This window comes from Delphinapterus leucas, chromosome 16 (assembly GCF_059928025.1).
Source record: "Delphinapterus leucas isolate spDelLeu-1000000601 "Yukka" chromosome 16, BTC_Dleu_Yukka2, whole genome shotgun sequence".
In the NCBI taxonomy this organism is placed as follows: domain Eukaryota; kingdom Metazoa; phylum Chordata; class Mammalia; order Artiodactyla; family Monodontidae; genus Delphinapterus; species Delphinapterus leucas.
This window is the reverse complement of record NC_143144.1, coordinates 26,052,217-26,075,210: the sequence shown is the minus strand read 5'-3', so window position 1 is coordinate 26,075,210 and position 22,994 is coordinate 26,052,217. Positions and strand designations below refer to the sequence as shown.

General features: G+C 50.8%; 2 protein-coding genes across 14 annotated transcripts in view; both read right to left on the bottom strand.

The window, feature by feature from the left end:
• The window catches only part of SLC29A3 (solute carrier family 29 member 3), an 82,102-nt gene extending 64,631 nt beyond the window's left edge, over positions 1 to 17,471 (bottom strand). The window contains exon 1 of the mRNA XM_022590814.2: positions 57 to 17,471. Within this exon, the coding sequence (XP_022446522.2) occupies positions 57 to 632 (576 nt within the window). The 5' untranslated portion in view covers positions 633 to 17,471. The remainder of the gene's footprint in view (positions 1 to 56) is intronic.
• Positions 17,472 to 17,670: 199 nt separating this feature from the next.
• The window catches only part of UNC5B (unc-5 netrin receptor B), an 84,701-nt gene continuing 79,377 nt past the window's right edge, over positions 17,671 to 22,994 (bottom strand). For 10 of the 13 annotated variants that reach the window (XM_089897631.1, XM_089897622.1, XM_089897625.1 and 7 more), the window contains 4 exons: positions 21,128 to 21,277; positions 20,402 to 20,566; positions 19,155 to 19,336; positions 17,671 to 18,286 (listed from right to left, as the gene is read on the bottom strand). In XM_089897631.1, coding sequence (XP_089753757.1) covers positions 18,121 to 18,286; positions 19,155 to 19,336; positions 20,402 to 20,566; positions 21,128 to 21,277 — 663 coding nt within the window. In that variant the 3' untranslated portion in view covers positions 17,671 to 18,120. The other 3 variants (XM_089897626.1, XM_089897629.1, XM_089897632.1) reach the window with 3 other exon arrangements.

Genomic DNA, 22,994 nt, shown 5'->3' with positions numbered 1-22,994 from the left:
CTCTCAGTGCTGCCGCAGCTGCTTCTCCACCGTGGAGCCCGACCCCATCATTTCCCAGAGCCCTGCTCCCCAGAACCCGGAAAAGCTCTCCACCTGCCCCCAGACTCCTGCAGAGTCTCACCCCCTCTTCCCTGATCCCCTGCTGTTCCCCGCACCCCACCCCCGCGCCGCCTGACGGACCCTCCTGTGTGCCAACACCTTCCAGAGGCTCGTTGTCTGGCTGAGGCAGGGGCGTAGTTGGGCCGGCAGCACGCAGTCCTCAGGACCATCCCGGCCCCACGAGGCCCTCCCACCAGCCGCCAGACCTTCCTGTCTAAATTACAGGCCAAGGCAGCCACCTTTATCCTACCCTCTCTCTGCTGTGCCCCTGACATCCACTGTCTCATTATTGTCACATGCCCTGAGGGGCCGGCGTCGCCTTGTGCCCCTATTACGGAGGGACCTGAGAAATCTGGGCTTGTGGGAAGCCCAGATGGAGCTGGGATGTAACACCAGCTCTGTCTGGGTCTAAAACCCCTGCGGAGATGCCCCTGACCCCACAGGGGTGAGCTCAGTGCTGGCTGCTCTCGGGGCCGGGGGAGGTGGCAGCCTTGTTTCATGGTGAGGCTCACAGAACACTGTACTTCCTTCATTAAGCAGACCTACTCTGTGCCCTGCCCTGCAATGGGGTCCCATGATATTTGGTCTGTTCCCTTGTTCTGGACTCGACTGTCTAAAACCCATAGAATTTGCTGAGTGATGGGGGTGATGGGAGAGTCTTTTGTTGTTCATAAGGAGCCCCTTTCAACCTTACCTGAATTTATGCTAATGAGGTGGGCTTGGTGGGCTCCAGATAGCTTCTGGATGAGGGCTGGTGGCACCAGAGGAACCCACGCAGGGATTAGAGGCTTGGAACTTTCAGCTCCACGCCCCCCCTCCAGGGAGGGGAGTGGGGCTGGAGATGACATAATCACCCATGACCAATGAGTTAATTAATCATTCCTACGTGATGAACCTCCAGAAAAACCCCTAAATGATGGGGGTTCAGAGAGCTGCTGGGTTGGCAAACACATCCGCCTGCAGGGAGGGTGGCACACCCCAACTGCATGGGGACAGAAGCTCTGGACCTGGTACCCTGTTCATTTGTATCCTTTATAATAAACCAGTGATAGTAAGTTAGCTCTTTCCCTGAGTGCCATAGGCCGTTCTAGCAAATTATTGGAAGTGAAGGGGATGTGTGGGAACCCTCGATTTTGTCACCAAGTTGAACAGCAGATTGGGCACGCTGGGTACCCCATACTTGTGACTGGGGTCTGAAGTGGGGGCAACCTTGTGGGACTGAGCCCTCAACCTGTGGGGTCTGAGGCTCCATGGAGTTGGTGTCAGAATTGAACTGAATTGTAGGACGCCTAGCTGGTTTCCAGAGAGGTGGAGATTGGAGAGTTTGTTGTTGGTATGTATATCAGAGAAAAGAAACCCACCACATTTGTTGTCGGAAGTGTTGAGAGTAAAAACAGTGCAAAGACCCAAAGGTGCCAAGGGCTGGGGCCTTGCTTTGGAGGAACTTGTGCTCTCCCTGGGGGGACAGGCTGCCAGGGGCAGAGGATACAGGAAACCCTGAGGCTGCAGCCAACTCTGAGAGCAGACCGATTCCAGGACCAGGGAGGGGATGGGAACGGCTGGGCAAGTGGGCAGGCCCCAGTGATTGGTGGGATCCGCTCCCTTGGCCCGTGTTGTTGTGGGCTGGCTGTGGAGGCCTCTTCTGATAAGGCCTAGGAATGGAGCAGCAACACTTTCCTGCCTGGAGGGCCGTCTCCTCTGTGTCTGGGGTGGGGATGAGGCATAGAGGCATTGCAAGTGGGCGGAGTTGATGCCTGCTTGCAGGCATTGCCAGAGCATGTCAGGGAAATATTTGGAAACAGTACACTGCTGCACAGCCACTGGGCATCCTCATTGTTCTGAAATGCACGTGAAGAAGAAAAAGAAGGGGGGAGAGGAAGGAGGAGGTGAGGGAGAAGAAGGAGGGCCGGGGAAGAGAAGGGAGGGAGGAAGAAAGGAGAAGGAAGGAAGGAAAACTCAAAACATCCAAGGTGCTCTCCACTGGGTTGATACTTTACAACTCGGCGCTATGAGAAAGCATCCCGTCACTCCTAGGCTTGGAAATACCCTGAAAGTTCCGAGTGCTGGACAGAAGCCATCTCACTATTACAAAGGGACTTGCTCCTGGCCCCAGGGAGCTGGGATGCGATGCTATGGACTGGCTGGGGAGGCCACCTGGTGTGGTGGACAGAACTGGAGCCAGATGGCCCTGGGCTTGGATGCCATTTAGGCATCCCTAGGAAGACAAATCTGGGTTCCCTCCTCTGATCATCCCAACCTAACAGCCTTCTATGAGGCCCAGAGGGGGGCCCTGCAAGTAGTAACAACTGCTCTCAAAAAGCTCTGGCTGCCCTCCCCCTCCCCCTAGCAACCATCTCCTTGAGCCTAACACACAACCCCAGGGGTTCCATGAAAGGAGGTTGGGAGTGGGGACGGGGGGAGGCTCACATAAACTCCTCATTTCACCCAAAGCCTTAAAACCTGTAGGCGATTAAGCAATAAGAAGAGCCTGCGCAGCAGGAAGGCCACCAGGGGTAGGCTGAGGCTTCATCAGGCTGGTGCTGCCATCTCGTGGCCTTTCCCCGTCACTGCCATGCTCCCAGGCTGGGCTGGCTCCGTGCATTTCCTGCTTTCTAGGATTTCCTGGGCCCCCAAGTAGGGCACGTGGCTCCTGAGAGATAAGGGATCGTCCGTAACTGCTGACCCATAACTCTCTGCTCCCACATCACTGGTTCAAGTCCTTACCACCTCTCTGGCTCAAACCACCTCTCCTCTGCTTTGCTCAACTGCTCCCTCTGGGGAATGTTCTGGACCTCCTGGAGGCTCCAGCCCCCAACCCCATCTGTCTCCCCTCCCTGCATTGGGCATTTTCCTTCCAGCCACAGCCAGCTTAGATCCAATGGTCCATCATTTCGGTAACATCTTGGCAATACCCTCAACTCCCATGCCCCTCATCTCCCAGTGGCACTGCCGGTCAAACCCCAGGTGAACCCACCTACACCTGAGCGGAAGAGCCTTGCTGGAGAAAGTCCCCAGCAGGTCAGTGGCTCCAGTCTAAATTCATGTCACCAACCTGGGATGGGCCTCCAGGATACCGGCAGTCCCACTACTCGTCTTCGTTCCTGCTCTCCGCAGGAGGGCTGCCACCTTCCTTCTCCACTCACCTCAAACACCTGGACACACCCCATCCTGAGATGGCCTTGCCTCCTGCCTCCTACTTGGCAGAGAAAACAGAAGCCACCAGGGAGGACCTTCCTCATTTCTCAGCACCAAATATGCTCCCATCTGCTCCTGCTTTTCTGTCTATCTTTCCAGTTACAACAGGAAAGTTGCCCTCTCTGTCCTGGGTCTGCTCCCCTCCGGCTCCAGATCCCAACCCCTCCCCTCCCACCAGCTCAGGAGCCTTTCAGGATCCATCAATCCTTCTCTTTCTTACACCTTCAACCTCACACTCCTTAATGCATTCTTTCCACTGTTTCTTTTGTTTTTCTTGTTCGACGTTTTCTGACGGAAGCATAACCTACATATCGCCTAGTGTACAAAGCATAAGTGTAGCGTTTACGAATGATTACACAATGGATGCATCCATGCCACCAGCACCCGGGTTAAGAAATGGGACATTACTAGTGACACGAGCTGGAACCTGGGACCTTTGCTGTAGTGGATGGGGGAGAAATGACTCCAGGGTGGACCATGAGAGCTGTTTTCAAATATTTGATAAGCTTTCAGGGACTAGAAGCCTTAGACTTACTCCTGTTGGTTCCTAAAATCAGCCCCTACAGTGAAAACAAGTAAGCACTCAAATGTCAGCTGTTATTATTACTGTTAATAAGTGATGAGTTCCCTAACTCTGCAAGTATTCAAGCAGAGATTGGTCAAGCCCATGTGTGGGCCTTTGTGAAGGGAATTCTGGCATCAGGTGAGGGTGGATTAGATAATGGCCAAGGACCCCCACCTCTGCCATCCTAGAAGTCTGTGAAATGGATCCCAATGAGCCCCTGCAGTTCTCAGGGGCTGCCCTGCCCAGTGTAACCCCCTTGGGTTATCACAGCATTTACCGGTGTGAGTGCAGGGCATCTGTCCCTGAGCTCCTGGTTATAGGGGAATCGCTGGGACCTGAGGGCTGGCAGCTTAGCCCTGCCCTGGGTTTCATCAGGCAGAGGAGAGGCTCCTGGGAAAAGGACCAGCCGAGGCTGCCATCCCATGGAGGGACGCAGGAGGGGGGCTGGGGCAGGTGCCACTGTCCTTGTGATGCAGCTCGGGGAAAGCAACGCCCAGACAGGGGCCTCTCGGCAGTCTGCAGAGAGGGCCAGGGGCTCGGGACCCTGTCCCAGGCAGCAGAGCCCTGAACCAGAGCAGTTCTGAGCCTGACCCTCCTCTGCTTCAAAACCCCTCCGCAGCTCCCACTACCTAGCAGGTCACAGACTGGGTGGGCCTTGTTTGGCCTACCCAGTATTTAAAGAAATTTGAGCCCAGAATTACAAATGGAATGATTTCCCATACAAATCCTAATCCTGGTTTCTGGTTTCTAAGAGCAGGAGCTTGGAGCAGCCCTGGGTACTCACTCCTGCCTGGCAGCCACCGTTTGAGCCAATAGTGAGGGCCTCCCTTTCGGGTGGGCTGTGGGGTCTTGGGGGAGCCACAGTCGCCACTTCCCCCATCACCTCCCTGTTGCGCTGAGGCCCAATGAGAGAGGCCATTTAACAGAACACTTACCCTCCTGTTTCCTTGAGACCCGTGCTGCTAACAACAGTGGAAAGTGGGCAGTATGCTGAGACAGCCTGTGTTTCAAGAAACAGCCGAGAGGGCACATCTCTTTGTGAAGTGTTAATAAGGCCGCTTCTCTTGTTCACGTGACCGGGCAGCATGGATCCTGGAGACGTTTCTTTTTGACCCCTGGCCTCAGGGAGCAGATCCGTGGATGAACCTCGAGTGGGTGGCCTTATGGGGAGCCATGCCCCTGTGGCAGGTGGGTCAGCACGGCCCCTCTGTCCTTCCCAGACTGACCCTGCCCCTTCTCTGATTCCACGAGCCCTTTGCTCCACTATGGGCTTTCTCACCTCCGTACTTGTCATCACGCCTTTCCTGCCACCTGGTGGTCCCTTGGATCCAGCATTCCACCCCATCTCCACCTGCCTAGATTCCACACATTTCAAGGCGGGCCAGTGGGGGGACCCCTCCCTTCCTCAAGCTCCCTCGTGCTCCGTTGGTGTCCCTCTCAGGCTGGCTGCTGCTCGGTCCGGGTGTACCCACTAGGAGAATTCACTTTTTATTCCGCCGAGTGGCTTGAGGGCTGAGTCCAGGTCTGATTCGCTTCCCGCTGCACTCCCTGTGCTGTGCAGGTCTATGGATTAGATCAATAAATATTGACTGAATTTCCAGTTATCCAGACCCTCTCCTTGAGGAAGCTTCTTAGGCCGAGGAACTGGAATGGGCAGATTCAAATCACCCACAGTGAGGCCTGGGCTGGGCCAGCCCCTCGGGGGCTGCTGGAATAGCACAGACTTGCTGGTGCCACCCCCGTCCCTGCACCCACCCCTCCATCTCCCAGGTTAGGGTCATTAAGAGGACACCAGCACACGCCCCTCACACTCACACACGCACCCAAATAGGGCCCTGAGGCCACTTCAGCACCTCCGGCAGACAGCAGCCTTCATATCTGGCCCACCAGCTGCTGAAAGGACAACAGCATCTTCTCTTTGTAAGAAGTTTCATGAAAGAAAATTGCTGCTGACTTTTGCCTAAAAGCATCTTCCACAAAACGCATAATTGCAAAACTGTCTGAGGGAAACCAGCCCCAGCATTCTAAAACATCTTAGTTCCAGAAAGTCTTTGTGGACCCCAGGCTTAGTTGGAGCCTCTCTGAGCTTCCGTGGTCCCCTTGCCCGTTGGTTTCCCCGTCTCCCCCTAGGCCGTGGCTCCAAGAGCAGTGTGTGCTGCTCGGACCTGGCACCCAGCAGTGACGGGCACTGTGCCGAGTGAGATGGGCAGCAGCACGGGGGCCGCTCCCTGCCCCACCAGTTTGTGTTTTGAAATATCAGGGCCTGGCGGTTCCTAATCTCAAGCGCCTCCTGTCCCTGCAATGTTGATCCAGGGCAGGGATTATGGTTAGAAACGGCAACCTGTTGAGAACAGTCCCTAAACGCTCCAAGAGCCCAGTTCAGAGAAGGCCAGGGCCTTGGTGTGAGATGCTTGTACCTGGTGGTGCAGGAGGCGACAGCTTGCTTGAGGGCAGCTTTTCTGACGAAGTGACGAGGGAGGAGGTCGGGAGGGCGAAAGACATCCCGCTGTTGGGAGCAGGGAATTGTTGGCTGAGGCAGTGAATGGGGGTGCAAGGGGAGGTCAAGGGGGAGGCGTGGAGAACAGGCAGCGCAGCCCCCAGTGGCCTGTAGAGGGTGCTAGCAGGGCCTTCGTTAAAGATGAGGTTGGAGTTCCAAGATGGATGGGTGGAGCCTTAGCAACAAAAATGAATCTGTCTTAACAACAGCAAGGGAGAGAAAAGTTAGGGACCTCCATGGAGACATCATTAAGGGAGGCTGCTATCCAGCGGGGAAAGATGGTGTCAACAAAATGAGTATCTGAGCAGTTATTGGAAAAATAAAACTATTTTATGTTTATACCTTAAGGGCTTGAGACTCCTGAATCAAACCCATTCTATTTAAATATTTACATGAACAAATGTACGTTTGTATATGCATAGATCTTCCTGAGGCAATATATAAGCAAAGTAGCAATTGCGTCCATGGGGGAGGACTGGGGACTGGGGAGGGCGGGAGGGGAGGGGGTGAGACAGGAGGAAGAGGATCTACTTTTCCCCTATTCTTTTGTACTTTAATTTTTAAACCATAAGCATTATCATATTTTGAATTAAAATGGGCAAAATTTCGAAAATTTGCTAAACGGCAGTGGATGAGGTCTTCCTGAGTCTGATCTCAAGGCGTTGGCTGGGGTTGGAATGGAGTTTTTCTCCTTCTGGCCCCTAGTGGAGGAAGGGGCAGCCCGTGGCCCGTCCACACCCAGCAACCCTTCAGGGGCAACAGCGGGTGGCCTGAAGATTGCAGGCTGTCCCAGGCTGGCTGGCATGTATGGCAGTCTTGTCACCTCACTGCTCTGCTCTAGGGCATCTCACTGGGCAGCTACCCGGTCACAGGGGTGGAACTAGCCCATCTTCTGCCTGCTCCTGGTTTTCCATCATCCACCCTGGGACAGTCACAGAGGAGGGTCCAACGCGTGGGGCTGTCACACCCCTGCCTAGAACGAGGACCCCCAGCCTCAAATTACAGCACTACAGCAGCCAGAGAAAACTTACAGAGCAGCAGGTCGAAGGCCTCCATTTCATGGATGGGGAAACTGAGGCTTGGCGAGGGATAGTGACCCCCACAGCATCAGGACTAGAGCCCAGGTCTCCTGCTTCCCAGGCTGGAACTCTTTGCACCTCACCAAGGAGCAGGTGGCAAACAAGGCCCTCCTGCTTAGGTGGTGGGCAGAGGGTGAGGAGTTTTAAATGGGTACCCTTGACTCCTGGGGGTACCCTAGATAATCTACCTGCCTATGGGGGCTACCTGTACGAAATAACTTCCCTCTACCTGACCTTGCCCACCCCCTCCCTGGGCTGCTGCCCCACCTCAGGCTATTACCCCTTTCCTTTCCTACATACAGACACACACACACACACACACACTCACGAAATGTGATGGCTCCAGGTACTCTGGGTCCCCAGAAAATGATGACAATCTTAGTGGTGGGTCTGTGTGCATGTATGTGTATGTGCCTTGCCTCCCCCGCCTCCCCCACTAGGCCATAAACTTGCAGAGGACCCAGCCCACAGGTGCTCCCTACCCACAGTGGGACAGCCAGGCCATCCTTGGCATACACCCTAGAGCCACAGGTCCCTGGAAGTCAGAGCTGGCAGGGCCCTTCAGGGCATGAAAAGTTTAAAAAAGGATCCCATAATAGATAACTAATAAGGACCTACTGTATAGCTCAGGGAATTCTACTCAATAATCTGTAATGGCCTATATGGTAAAGAATCTAAAAAAGAGTGGATATATGTATATGTATAACTGATTCACTTTGCTGTACACCTGAAACTAACACAACATTGTAAATCAACTATACTCCAATAAAAATTTTAAAAATAAAAAAGGGTCCCATGGCCAAATACATGTGGGACGCCCTGGATTATGAGACCAGCTTCTTCACGCAGGCCTTCTCAGAGCCTTTAATGTGCTGTGACTCTCTACTAAGAAGCCAGAGGGTGCTCTTACCCCAAACTTTAGAGATCACAAAATTTACCCACAGAGCAGGCAATGAATGCTGGACAAGGCTGGGACCAGACTCAACTCACACAGGGAGACCTGAGGTCTACAGGGTAGAGGGGACCAGGGCCACTGCCAGCCGTATGACACCTTTGTGCAAATTAGAAAAAAAAAATCCCCTCAAAACATTTCCAGGACTTGCCTGGTGGCTCAGTGGTTAAGAATCCGCCTGCCAATGCAAGGGACATGGGTTTGAGCCCTGGTCCAGGAAGATCCCACATGCTGTAGAACAACTAAGCCCGAGTGCCACAACTACTGAGCCGGCGCTCTAGAGCTCATGAGCCACAACTACTGAACCTGTGTGCTACAACTACTGAAGCCTGCATGCCTAGAGCCCGTGTTCTGCAACAAGAGAATCCACCACAAGGAGAAGCCCACACACCGCAACAAAGAGTAGCCCCCGCTCGCTGCAACTAGAGAAAGCCCATGGGCAGCAGTGAAGACCCTGTGCAGCCAAAAATAAATAATAAATAAATAAATAAAGACATTTCCATCTATAGGAAAATTAAAACCAGTGTGTTGATGTTATTAGAACAAGACCTTTTACTGCCATCTGCTGGAAATATCTCACAGTAAATACATAAATGTACAATCTGTGTAGAATAGCACCACCCTCCCCCTTAGATATGGCATTCTTGTCCAGTGATTAAGCCCAACCATGCAAGACAGCCTTGGGTCTAAAGTCACACAATCCCAGCCCTCCCATCATTCCCTTTCTGCTGGCATGATTTTCTTATGTCTCAGGTGAGTGCTCTCAACTGACCTCAGCCTCAGCCCCAGCTGGGAAACACCCTTCTGAACTCAGAGGCAGACAGGGACGCTGAGGGCTTCACATCTGTTGTTCCTCCCACCCATCACCTAGCCCATGACAGGCTCAAATGACTGACTCCTGAACATGTCCCATGAATGCTTACACACTGAGAGCACTGGCTGAGGAGCAGGGACTGGGATCCAGAGGTAGCATGGGCTCTGACTTGCTGTGTGACCATGGGGAAGTTCTTATCCGTCTCTGGGCCAGTTTTCCCTTCTGTAAAATTAGGCAGTTGAACTTGATCATTTCCAGGAGCTCAGAGAGCTCTGGCAATGACCTCCTGGCCCCTAACTTGTGGAATTTTGAGAAAAGCAGGAAGGTCATTCCCAATTGCTGACAGAAAAACATTCAAGAAGACAGCTGATGGGAGTTCCCTGGCAGTCCAGTGGGTAAGACTTCGCCTACCAATGCAGTGGGTGCGGGTTAAATTCCTGGTCAGGGAGCTAAGAGCCCACATGCCTCAAGCCCAAAAAACCAAAACATAAAACAGAAGCAATATTGCAACAAATTCAATAAAGACTTTAAAAATTTTCCAAACCACTAAATAGACATTTCTCCAAAGATATATAGATTGCCAACAAACACATGAGAGGATGCTCAACATCACTAATCATTAGAGAAATGCAAATCAAAACCACAATGGGAAAGGAAATAGTCAATCAAGTCCAGGAAGCGCAGAGAGTCCCATACAGGATAAACCCAAAGAGAAACACTCCAAAACACATATTAATCAAACTATCAAAAATTAAATACAGGGCTTCCCTGGTAGTGCAGTGGTTGAGAGTCCGCCTGCCGATGCAGGGGACACGGGTTCATGCCCTGGTCCGGGAAGATCCCACATGCCGCGGAGCGGCTGGGCCCGTGAGCCATGGCCGCTGAGCCTGCGCGTCCGGAGCCTGTGCTCCGCAATGGGAGAGGCCACAACAGTGAGAGGCCTGCGTACTGCAAAAAAAAAAATTAAATACAAAGAAAAAATATTAAAAGCAGCAAGGGAAAAGCAACAAATAACATACAAAGAAATTCCCATAAGGTTAACAGCTGATCTTTCAGCAGAAACTCTGCAAGCCAGAAGGGAGTGGCAGGACATATTTAAAGTGATGAAAGGGAAAAACCTACAACGAAGATTACTCTACCCAGCAAGGATCTCATTCAGATTCGACAGAGAAATTAAAACCTTTACAGACAACCAAAGTTAAGAGAATTCAGCAACACCAAACCAACTTTACAACAAATGCTAAAGGAACTTCTCTAGGCAAGAAACACAAGAGAAGGAAAAGACCTACAAAAACAAACCCAAAACAATTAAGAAAATAGTAATAGGAACATACACATCAATAATTACCTTAAATGTAAATGGATTAAATGCTCCCACCAAAAGACATAGACTGGCTGAATGGATACAAAAACAAGACTCATATATATGTTGTCTACAAGAGACCCACTTCAGACCTAGGGACACATATAGACTGAAAGTAAGGGGATGGAAAAAGATATTCCATGCAAATAGAAATCAAAAGAAAGCTGGAGTTGCAATTCTCATATCAGACAAAATAGACTTTAAAGTAAAGACTATTACAGGAGACAAAGAAGGACACCACATAATGATCAAGGGATCAATCCAAGAAGAAGATATAACAATTGTAAATATTTATGCACCCAACATAGGAGCACCTCAATACATAAGGCAAAGGCTAACAGCCATAAAAGGGGAAATCGACAGTAACACAATCATAGTAGGGGACTTTAACACCCCACTTACACCAATGGACAGATCATCCAAAATGAAAATAAATAAGGAAACACAAGCTTTAAATGATACATTAAACAAGATGGACTTAATTGATATTTATAGGACATTCCATTCAAAAACAACAGAATACACTTTCTTCTCAAGTGCTCATGGAACATTCTCTATGATAGACCATATCTTGGGTCACAAGCCAAGTCTTGGTAAATTTAAGAAAATTGAAATCGTATCAAATATCTTTTCTGATCACATGCTATGAGACTAGATATCAATTACAGGAAAAAACCTGTAAAAAATACAAACACAGGGAGGCTAAACAATACACTACTAAATAACCCAAGAGATCACTGAAGAAATCAAAGAGGAAATCAAAAAATACCTAGAAACAAATGACAATGAAAACACGACAACCCAAAACCTATGGGATGCAGCTAAAGCAGTTCTAAGAGGGAAGTTTATAGCAATACAATCCTACTTCAAGAAACAAGAAGTATCTCAAATAAACAACCTAACCTTACACCTAAAGCAATTAGAGAAAGAAGAACAAGAAAAACCCAAAGTTAGCAGAAGGAAAGAAATCATAAAGATCAGATCAGAAATAAATGAAAAAGAAATGATGGAAACAACAGCAAAGATCAATGAAACTAACAGCTGGTTCTTTGAGAAGATAAACAAAATTGATAAACCATTAGCCAGACTCATCAAGAAAAAGAGGGAGAAGACTCAAAATCAACAGAATTAGAAATGAAAAAGGAGAAGTAACAACTGACACTGCAGAAATACAAAGGATCATGAGAGATTACTACAAACAACTATATGCCAATAAAATGGACAACCTGGAAGAAACGGACAAATTCTTAGAAAAGCACACCCTTCCAAGACTGAACCAGGAAGAAATAGAAAATATAAACAGACAAATCACAAGCACTGAAATTGAAAATGTGATTAAAAATCTTCCAACAAACAAAAGGCCAGGACCAGATGGCTTCACAGGTGAATTCTATCAAACATTTAGAGAAGAGCTAACACCTATCCTCCTCAAACTCTTCCAAATATAGCAGAGGGAGGAACACTCCCAAATTCATTCTATGAGGCCACCATCACCCTGATACCAAAGCCAGACAAAGATGTCACAAAAAAATAAAACTACAGGCCAATGTCACTGATGAACATAGATGCAAAAATCCTCAACAAAATACTAGCAAACAGAATCCAACAGCACATTAAAAGGATCATACACCATGGTCAAGTGGGGTTTATCCCAGGAATGCAAGGATTCTTCAATTACGCAAATCAATCAATGTGATACACCATATTAACAAATTGAAGGATAAAAACCATATGATGCAGAAAAAGCTTTCAACAAAATTCAACACCGATTTATGATAAAAAGCCTCCAGAAAGTAGGCATATAGGGAACTTGCCTCACATAATAAAGGCCATATATGACAAACCCACAGCCAACATCATTCTCACTGGTGAAAAACTGTAACCATTTCCTCTAAGATCAGGAACAAGACAAGGTTGCCCACTCTTACCACTATTATTCAACATAGTTTTGGAAGTTTTAGCCACAGCAATCAGAGAGAAAAAGAAATAAAAGGAATCCAAATCAGAAAAGAAGTAAAACTGTCACTGTTTGCAGATGACATGATACTATACATAGAGAATCCTAAAGATGCTACCAGGAAACTACTAGAACTAATCAATGAAGTTGGTAAGGTTGCAGGATACAAAATTAAAGCACAGAAATCTCTTGCATTCCTATACACTAATGATGAAAAATCTGAAAGAGAAATTAAGGAAACACTCCCGTTTACCACAGCAACAAAAAGAATAAAATACCTAGGAATAAACCTACCTAAGGAGAAAAAGACCTGTATGCAGAAAACTATTAAACACTGCTGAAAGAAATTAAAGATGATACAAACAGATGGAGAGATATACCATGTTCTTGGATTGGAAGAATCAACATTGTGAAAATGACTATACACCCAAAGCAATCTACAGATTCAATGCAATCCCTATCAAACTACCAATGGCATTTTTCACAGAACTAGAACAAAAAATTTCACAATTTGTATGGAAACAGAAAAGACCCTGAATAGCTAAAGCAATCTTGAGAAAGAAAAATGGAGCTGGAGGAATCAGGCTCCCTGAATTCAGACTATACCACAAAGCTACAGTAATCAAGACAGTATGGTACTGGCACAAAAACAGAAATATAGATTAATGGAACAGGACAGAAAGCCCAGAGATAAACCCATGCACGTATGGTCACCTTATCTTTGATAAAGGAGGCAAGAATATACAATGGAGAAAAGACAGCCTCTTCAATAAGTGGTGCTGGGAAAACTGGACAGCTACATGTAAAAGAATGAAATTAGAACACTCCCTAACACCATACACAAAAATAAACTCAAAATGGATTAAAGACCTAAATGTAAGGCCAGACACTATAAGACTCCTACAGGAAAGCACAGGCAGAACACTTTATGACATACATCACAGCAAGATCCTTTTTGACCCACCTCCTAGAGAAATGGAAATAAAAACAAAAATAAACAAATGGAACCTAATGAAACTTAAAAGCTTTTGTACAGCAAAGGAAACCATAAACAAGATGAAAAGACAACCCTCAGAATGGGAGAAAATATTTGCAAATGAAGCAACTGACAAAGGATTAATCTCCAAAATGTACAAGCAGCTCATGCAGCTTAATATCAAGAAAACAAACAACCCAATCCAGAAATGGGCAGAAGACCTAAATAGACATTTCTCCAAAGAAGATATACAGATTTCCAGCAAACACATGAAAGGATGTTCAACATCACTAATCATTAGAGAAATGCAAATCAAAACTACAATGAGGTATCACCTCACATGGGACAGAATGGCCATCATCAAAAAATCTACAAACAATAAATGCTGGAGAGTGTGTAGAGTAAAGGGAACCCTCTTGTCCTGTTGGTGGGAAGTTAAATTGATACAGCCACTGGGGAGAACAGTATGGAGTTTCCTTAAAAAACTAAAAATAGAACTACCATAGACCCAGCAATCCCACTACTGGGCTTATACCCTTAGAAAACCATAATTCAAAAAGATTCATGTGGGACTTCCCTGGTGGTGCAGTGGTTAAGAATCCGCCTCCCAGTGCAGGGGACACGGGTCTGAGCCCTGGTGTGGGAGGATCCTACGTGCTGCAGAGCAACTAGGCCCGTGCGCCAAAGCTCCTGATCCTGTGCTCTGGAGCCCATGAGCTGCAACTACTGAGCCCACGTGCTGCAACTGCTGAGGCCCGTGTGCCTAGAGCCCGCGCTCCGCAACAGGAGAGGCCACCGCAGTGAAAAGCCCGCTCACCGCAACAAAGAGTGGCCCCCACTCGCCGCAACCAGAGGGGGCCCGTGCCCAGCAATGAAGACCCAACACAGCCAAAAATAAATAAATAAATAAGTAAATAAATAAATTTATTTTTTAAAAAAAGAGTAATGTACCACAATGTTCATTGCAGCTCTATTTAAAATAGCCTGAAAAAAAATAAATAAATAAAATAAAATAGCCAGGACATGGAAGCAACCTAAGTGTCCATCAACAGATGAATGGATAAAGAAGATGTGGCACATACATACAATGGAATATTACTCAGCCATAAAAAGAAACGAAATTGAGCTATTTGTAGTGAGGTGGATGGACCTAGAGACTGTCATACAGAGTGAAGTAAGTCAGAAAGAGAAAGACAAATACCGTATGCTAACACATATATATGGAATGTTAAAGAAAAAAAGGTTATGAAGAACCTAGGGTCAGGACAGGAATAAAGACGTAGATGTAGAGAATGGACTTGAGGACACAGGGAGGGGGAAGGGTAAGCTGGGACAAAGTGAGAGAGTGGCATGGACATATATACACTACCGAATGTAAAATAGATAGCTAGTGGGAAGCAGCCACATAGTACAGGGAGATCAGCTTGGTGCTTTGTGTCCACCTAGGGGGTGGGATAGGGAGGGTGGGAGGGAGGAAGACACAAGAGGGAGGAGAAATGGGGATGTATATATACATATAGCTGATCCTCTTTGTTATACAGCATCAACTAACACAACATTGTAAAGCAATTATACTTCAATAAAGACATTAAAAAAAAGTCCATCCATACCAAAAAAATCTTAAAAAAAAGAAAAAAGACAGAATACAACCTGAATTTTTTATTAGACTAGGAAATATAATTTATTTCATAAAAATTAATTTTGTTACAATAGGAATGCTAAATGTTATTTACAGGTTGTAGTTTACAGAATAAACAGAGGTGGGATTGGGGCCATCCCTGCAGCCCCGAGCATAGAACCATGTCCATGGCCCAGGCGAGTGGTCCAGCCCCTGGCCCACAGGAGAGCTGCTCCCTGCACCCAGGCTCTTGGTCACCTCTCCTCAGAGGGCCTGCTAAGGGACCTGGCTCAGCTGCCTGGTTGCTGGGGAAAAGGGACCAGAGGGTCCTGGATCTTCCAGGAGTGGGGAGGGTCCCTCTGGAGCCCAGGGCACTGCGAGGGAAGGCCGAGGGAGAGGCACATAGAAGATACACCGACTGACCCTGTGGACTCAGAGAGGGCAAAACCAGGCACACCAACCTCCAGATGGCCCAGCCTGGACGCGAGGAGGGCACACATGCACACACAGGTGGGGTCACGTTCCTGGAGAGGCATGCTAATGTGCCCGCGGATAAAAGCCGCCCCACACGCACACACGCGCACACGCACACACGCGCAAACACACCACAGAGATGAGAGAGACGTCAACAGCGCGCGAGGGCCCTGCATTCCTGCAGTGGCACTTAATCTGCGGTTCTCAAGGTACTCGGCTGTGTGGGGCTGCCTCTCAGGCTTGAATAAGGGGAGGAACGTCCATCGCACCCTGAGGCGGGCAGTCTGCAGACGTAGTCACAGCAGCCGTGGCAGATTGATGGAGCCAGCAAATCTTTTCCAGGCTTTTCTTATAAAGCTGGACAGTTTGAACTCCCAGGAGGCTTCAGCCAATTGGTTCTGTGCTCCAGGCCCTGGTACACAATTTCTGGGAATCCAATTAGAAATGGCACCTGGGGGGCTGGCCTGGCCTCATCCACCAAGAGCTCCCGTCCTGGGCACTGAAGAAGCAGCACGCTTCTGAGGGTGGGGCACGGAGGAGGGACATGGCAGACCACCGTCAACTTCTACCCACTAGCGTTCCCATCAGGAGACTAGAATGACGTATCAGAGCCCCAAAGTCCTCAATCAGCAGCTGTGGGGCCTTGGTAGAAAAAGGAACAGAGGCCCCAAGAAGGCAGTCATATGCCTTAAGTCACACAGAGGTTTAATGGCAAAGCTGGAGCTTGAACGCTGACTCCAGGCTGCCCTCAAGCTACCACACAGGCCCACACAGCTCAGACTAGGAGCGAGCCGGGATGCTGAGCCTGTAGTGGACAGGCACCTTTGGCAGGGAAGGCTCACTGCCTTTGTCTGAGGCAATGTCCACACAGGCACTGGGGTAATGAAGAGCCAGGGTCTCAGCCTCAGGGGCCCAAGCCCGATGCAGGCCTGGCCCCTTCAGCAGCCCTGATAAAAACGAACCCTCTCTCAAACCCAGCAGGCCCTTGACTGCCCACAGCCAACCCATTGCCCAGGGGGGCTGGTGGGTTGTGAGAATCTCACTATCCCCATAAGCCCCCTGGTGCATGGCAGGAAAGCCAGGCTGGGGACATTGGTTGGGACTACAGCCCCCAAACCTGCCTTCCTCCCAGGAGACCAGACTTTTAAAGGCCAGGATGCTCATGGACCTGCTGGGGCAAGCCCTGGGGTCAATGCCCAGAGGTGGCACTTGCTTTGGCTTGGGTGCCAAGGAGGAGAAGCCTTTGATGTGGCCTCTGTGCCAGCTCAAGATTCTGGTTCCAGCCATCACCAGATGGCCAAAAAGGGACCCTGATGGCCCCTTGGAACATCCTGGAACAGGCTGGAGAGGGGGTGCCAGACCCTCCACCCTGGCAATGCTGCCTGTCAAAGCTTCCTTCAGACTCTGTCAGACTGTGGAGGGAGGGTGACAGGGGGTGCCTGTGGAGATCAGAGCTGGGAAAATAGCCCTCCACCCTGCCTCCTCCACTCCGGGCCAGTGTGTAAAGCACAGCCAAGCAGCCACCTCCCAGCCTCCCATGCCACCCGCAGGGATGGCTGCTAACATGCTCCTCAAAGCCACACTGACCCCAGAAGCTCAGGCTTAAGATTGTAGAAAGAAACATGGGGCCACAGCTCAAACCCCACCTGACCCTGTAGAACCGTGGAAGCTGGCCTTGCAAGAATTTAGTCTAAGATAAGATCATTAGCAGCAAAGTGTTCCCTGTTCAGTCTCTCTCTCCCTGATTCACACACACACACACACGCACACACACGCTCCTGGCCAGAACCACGAGCATGCCCACACTCACCCATACTCAAGAAAAGTGTTTTCTTTTTTTTTTGTGTTGTTTTTTCATTTTCATTTTCTTTTTTTTTCTTAAAAAGGACTTATCCAAATATCTGGATAATAAATCGTTTGCGTTTCCTAAGAAACTGGGTTTTCTTTTCCCTTGTGGTTTTGGTGTTTTTCTTCTTTTTTTGAGCCTTACTAGCAGTCTGAAGCTTTCTTTCTTTCCTTCTTTCTTTCCTCTTCCTTTTTGCTTGTGGATAGGAGAAAGCAGTTTGTCTGAATTGTACTTGACTATTGGAAGAGGAAAACAGTGTGAAAGGAGAAAGGGGCTTAGGGAGGAGGGAGAAATCAATAGCTGAGGAAGAAAATGAAGAGCACAACTAAAACAGATGCAGCCCTGAGACCCTGGGGCACAGGGTGGGAGGGCCACCTCCTTGCTCCCCTAGCTGCCCCCAGAGGCCCCATCCCCACCCCGGTTCCTGCACAGCGGTCTGAGGTCAGGAGAGACAGCAGGAGGTGGAGAAGGACCACTGGGTCCTCGCAACAACAACGTCCATGGATTTCCTAAGGCTGGTCGTGGTCTGGGGGGGGGGGTGGGCAAGGGGAGGAGGAGGAGGAAGGGCGATTCTGGCTGTGAGCTCAGGAGCAGAGGAGGCCCAACCGCCCCACAGGAAGTTGCCCTGGGGCATGCCTGTGCCAGCCGCCTGCTGGTCCCTAACAGCCCGCGGGTTTGGGGCAGCTCAGCAGTCCCCGTCGGTGGCCATGGCCACCAGCATCTCGCTCTTGCCCATCTCCTCCAAGGCACTCGCCAGGCTGTTGAGGTCCCCGTCGTCCTGCTGCAGCGCTTCCCAGAGGTCGAGGATCACACCCGTGGGGCTCGCTTTTGTGGCAAAGTAGTTCAGGTACCTGATGGAGGGAAGGAGAAGGACACTGGGCTCCCAAAATGCTCAGCCCCTCCCAGGAGCCTGGGGTGGAGAGAGCACTGAGGGTACATCCCAGGAGCACCGGGACGGTGGGCTCTGGGCTCCCACAATCCTGGGTCTGAATTCCCAGCCCCTCTGCCTGCAGGCTGTGTGGCCCTGGGCAAGTCACTGCTCCTCTCTGAGCCCCAGTCTCACCTCTAAAATGGAAAGTGTCCTGCTCATCATGTCATCAGCATCGTTATTACTGTCATTGAAAGACACTGGCCCCAGGAGAGGCTGCCCAAACCTAGCACTCCGTTCTCTCTCCATCCCACACTCGTCGTCCGCCTGCTCTCACCCGCCCCATGCACTGCCCTGAAATCAGGAACAAAGGCTTTGACATCCTTATAGATCCCACCCATTTTGAGTGAGATGTCTTCTACATGGCATCTGCTCGACGCAGGTGTATTAAATGGTTTCTCAGTAAGTGTACCATAACAATAATGATGACTAAATGCCATTATATTCATCCAGCACTTTAAGTTCTCCAGAAGAGTTCTGACACCAGGATGCATTCTGTCACCCAGCAAGCATTTCCAAAACACTTGCTCTGTCCTGGACACAGGACTGCTGACGGTGATCACGCTTGGCTGGTATCCTGGCTTCACCGGATTCTCAAGGGCCAGCACTGAGCACGATGCTCCTCAAGGAACCAGCTTCTCAGACTTAGCACAGCCAAGCCTGAGCTCCTGGTCTACCGCAAATGGCGGATCCGCTCCTGGACCGTCAGGCTGCCTGCCCCACCTGCCCCATGGGGACAGTGGGAGGGGGCCGGCTCTGGTCCAGGCCAGGCGGGCTGTCCCGACACTCACCGGTCCATGGAGAGCTTCTGCGCCAACAACCGCCAGTCATTGCCGCGCGAGTTGGGGGCGTCCAGGCTGTTGCATATCTTCTGGCGGATGGAAACGGGGATCTTGAAGGCATAGGGTCCCAGTTGGGTGGTGACTGTGCTGCTGGGGGCGGAGCAGAGGGCATCCAGGGAACCAGCAGGCGTCTGGAAGAGCAGGGGGTAAGGGTGAGAGGGGCAGAGGGCTCCCTGTGCACGGCTCACTGGGCATCTGCCCCTCCAGCCTTCCTGCCTGGGGACTGTGAGCTCTTGGAGGCTCCGGCCGCTCCCCCGCCTCTGGGCAGGCTCCAGCTGCTCAGTCAAAGGGCTCCTCCCCTGGAAGGTCTGCCACGGCTGCTGTGACTACGTCTCCAGGGCCAGGGCTGTACACCCGCTCCCCGCCCTCGGGGTGCCCATGCTAAGGCACTGCCTGGGCCAGTGCTGACGCCACCTCGTGATTACAAAGCCACGAGGGGCCTTGGCCCCAGTCTAATCCACGTGGACCCCCTTTTACACAAACACAAATCAAGTCTGGAAAGGAGAAGTGACTAATCCATGGTCACATGCCATGTTAGTGGTAGAGCTAGGTCTAGACCAGGGGTCCCCAGCCGGTCCGCAGTCTGTTAGGAACCGGGCCGCACAGTAGGAGGTGAGTGGCGGGGTCGGGCGAGTGAAGCTTCATCGGCGTTCCCTCGCATTACCGCCTGAACCATCCCCCGCACCAACCCCCGTCCGTCCGTGGAAAACCTGTCCTCCATGAAATCGGTCCCTGGTGCCAAAATGGTTGGGGACCGCTGGTCTAGACTATATCCAGTGCTCTTTACACTGCACTGAAAGGAGGGCCTAGCACTGCTCCCTGGGTGGCCTAGGTTTTATAAACCTCAATCTGGATTATAGTGGTGGAGAGCCACAGGCTTGGGCCAAGTGTTGGCTTGATACAAGGTCCTGATACCTGCCCTTCCTAAAACCTTCTTTCTCATCTCCCAGGTGGGGATCCTCGTATCTGTCTCCCTGGTGGTTGTACAGATTTGGTGAGATTCGGTACAGGCCAAGCCCAGGGTCGGCACTCAGTAAGTCACAGCTGTTAGCAAAGAGTGACCAAGTCCCAGCTCAGACTTGGGAGGTGAGGGGCACAGCTCTGTGGGAGGTGGCCTCTCCCCCACATGAGGGGGAGCCTGGGGTCTGCACGCTGCAGCGCCTAGCCCCGTGGGGCGTCCGCTCTCTGGCCCTCACCTCTACCAGCGTGGTGTGCAGCTGGAATATCTGGCCCTCCCCCTCCACCTGCCGCACGCAGATCTTGCAGGTGAGCTCCGTGGAGGCCAGGCTATGCCTCTCCAGGGTGAAGGTGCAGTGCAGGGCCTTCTGGCTGCCACTCCAAATGTGACAGAAGGGGATCTCCTGGGGGAGGAGGGGCAGGGTCAGGGAGGCGAGGCCAGCCTGCCCTGCCCTCGGGGAATGGAGGCGGAGGCAGGTAAGGGGGCCAGCCTCAGGGAGGGCTGGGACCTCTCCATCCAGGTGGGCAGAGGAAGAAGAGCTGGGCAAGGGCCCTTCAGTTGAGAAAGGGAGTATATGGGTGAGAAGGCACGAGTCTGAATATGTGGCTGTGTGTGTGCATGTGTCTGGGTCTGGGAAGCCTTGGGGACTCAATGGTGTCACACAGATGGGCGCGGACAGAGGGATGTGACCATCAGAGATTAGTCTGGACCATCTGCCAGCCACGAATGCTCTTAGAGATGGTAAGGTCTCTTTAAAGACGACGGGTACAGATATTTGTGTGTGGGAGTATGTGACAGGGGTGGCAGGGGGAGGGAGACAGAGAGAGACACAGGGGTGGGAGTGGGGACCAAGGCTGCAGGACCGAGGGAGGAGGCAGGGAGGGGAGTTGGTCTTCTCTGGGCAGCCCCCCAGGTGCGCCCCTCCCCAGCTCCATCCCTCCCCCTCCTGCGGCCCAGCCCTCACCTGGTACTTGGCCAGCAGCTTGCTCCTCCAGTGGGCGTGGGGCAGGTCGTGGAGGGAGAGGCGCAGGTTATGGTAACTGTCCTTAAACAGCAGGGGTTTTGGCTCCTCCACTAGGTAGCCACCCAGGGTCCGCTCCAGCTCCAGCACCTCCTGTGGGCCAGGGAGCAATGAGAAGGGGGAGCCCATCACATTTGGCCAAAGGGCCCTTTCCTTCTGCAAGTTTGGGGCTTGGGGACACACATGGGCAGAGGGAACTAGGCTGTAACATTGAAGGCAGGGAACCATCTGAGCCACAGGGCTGGGACTTGGTAAGTGCTCACAGAAGACTTAGTGTGTGGAGAGATGCATGAATGAATGGATGGAGGGAAAAACAGATGCATGAATGGGCAGACGGTGGGACAGGTGGATGGATGAATGGATTTACAGATGACTGGATAGATGGACTGATGGATGGATGGTTAAGTAGATGGATAAATAGATGGGTTGACAAGCGGATGGACAGACAGACAGACAAAACGTGCAGATGAACATACAAATGGATGGCACAGAAACAGAACAAACAGATGGAAGAAAAGATAGATGCGTGGATGAGCGATGGCTGGATGGACAGATAGATTATGGACTAAATGAATATACAGACAGATGGGCAGAAAGTTGGGTGGATGGGTGGATGCATGGATAGATGGGTGAATGGATAGATGGGTGAATGGATGAATGGATGGACAGATGGATGGATGGGGATTGAAAAAATAAAGAACGCCATCAAGCCAATATGTGGCAACTTCCCTCTTGATCTCCATTCCATTCTCTGACTATAACTAGATGTTAGCCAATGCCCTAATACCAAGGGATCCAGGTTTCAAGAGCATTTCCCAGGAGCCTCTAGCTATTATGGGCCTCCTTCAAGTTCAGGTCAGCCTGGTCCCAGCAGAAGACACTCACTCTCCCACAAGGCCTTTTAACCTGTGTTGCATCAGTCGGCAACTTGGAGTTTGAGACAAGTCACATGAGACTGAGAGGCAAAGGAGATAGAAAGGCCCACAGATCGTGGGCTGGAGGAGGCCTGGAGCTACAGGAAAGAAGGCTTCATAGCAGCAGGGGATGGAAGGATGGAGAAGGAAAAGGGGTTTAAATAGGGCCAAGGCTCTGTGCTCTTCCACTGTTTGTCAGGATGAGACTGAGATCCTGGGAACTGGTGGGAGGGCTGGGCAGAGAATGGACAGGGTCTTAGAGGCTGGGGGGACAGGGTGGTACTAACACCTGCTGTTATCAGGTTCTAGGTGCTAAAATCCGGTCCCTTCACCTTCTCTCTCTTCCTGCCCCGAACCCCTTCTCATCTGCCATGCACCTCCCTCGCTTAAGGGCACTGTCCGTTCTTTTGCACACACTAGGAGCTTGGCTGTCAGCCGCCCCCTCCCCCTCCCCCTCCCCCTCCCTCTGTTCCTCCCATCAGTCACTGTTTCTGTCCATTCTACTGACTAAACAGACTCCAGGCCCCTCTCCAGCTGTTGTCACTGTCTGTTGTCCAGGGTCCAGCTGCAGCCTCCCAGTTGGTCTCCCTGCTTCTTGTCTACCCATTCCCACTGCGTAGCTTTCAAAAGAGCACCCATGAACAGGTGTCCACCGGGTCTCTGCCCCCGTCCACTGGATAGGTTCCAAATTCCTTGCCACGACCCTAAGGCTGTTGGGAGGCTGAGCCCTGCCTGTCTCTCCAGCCCCACCTCTCATACCCCTGCACGCTTTGGCACACAGAACAACACACCTGCCTCTGCATAAGCCTCTCTGTCTCCTGGAATGCGCTTCTTCCTTCTCTGCCTGGAACACCCACCTGTCCCTTGGAGCTTAGGTCTAAGGTCAGCCCTGCTGT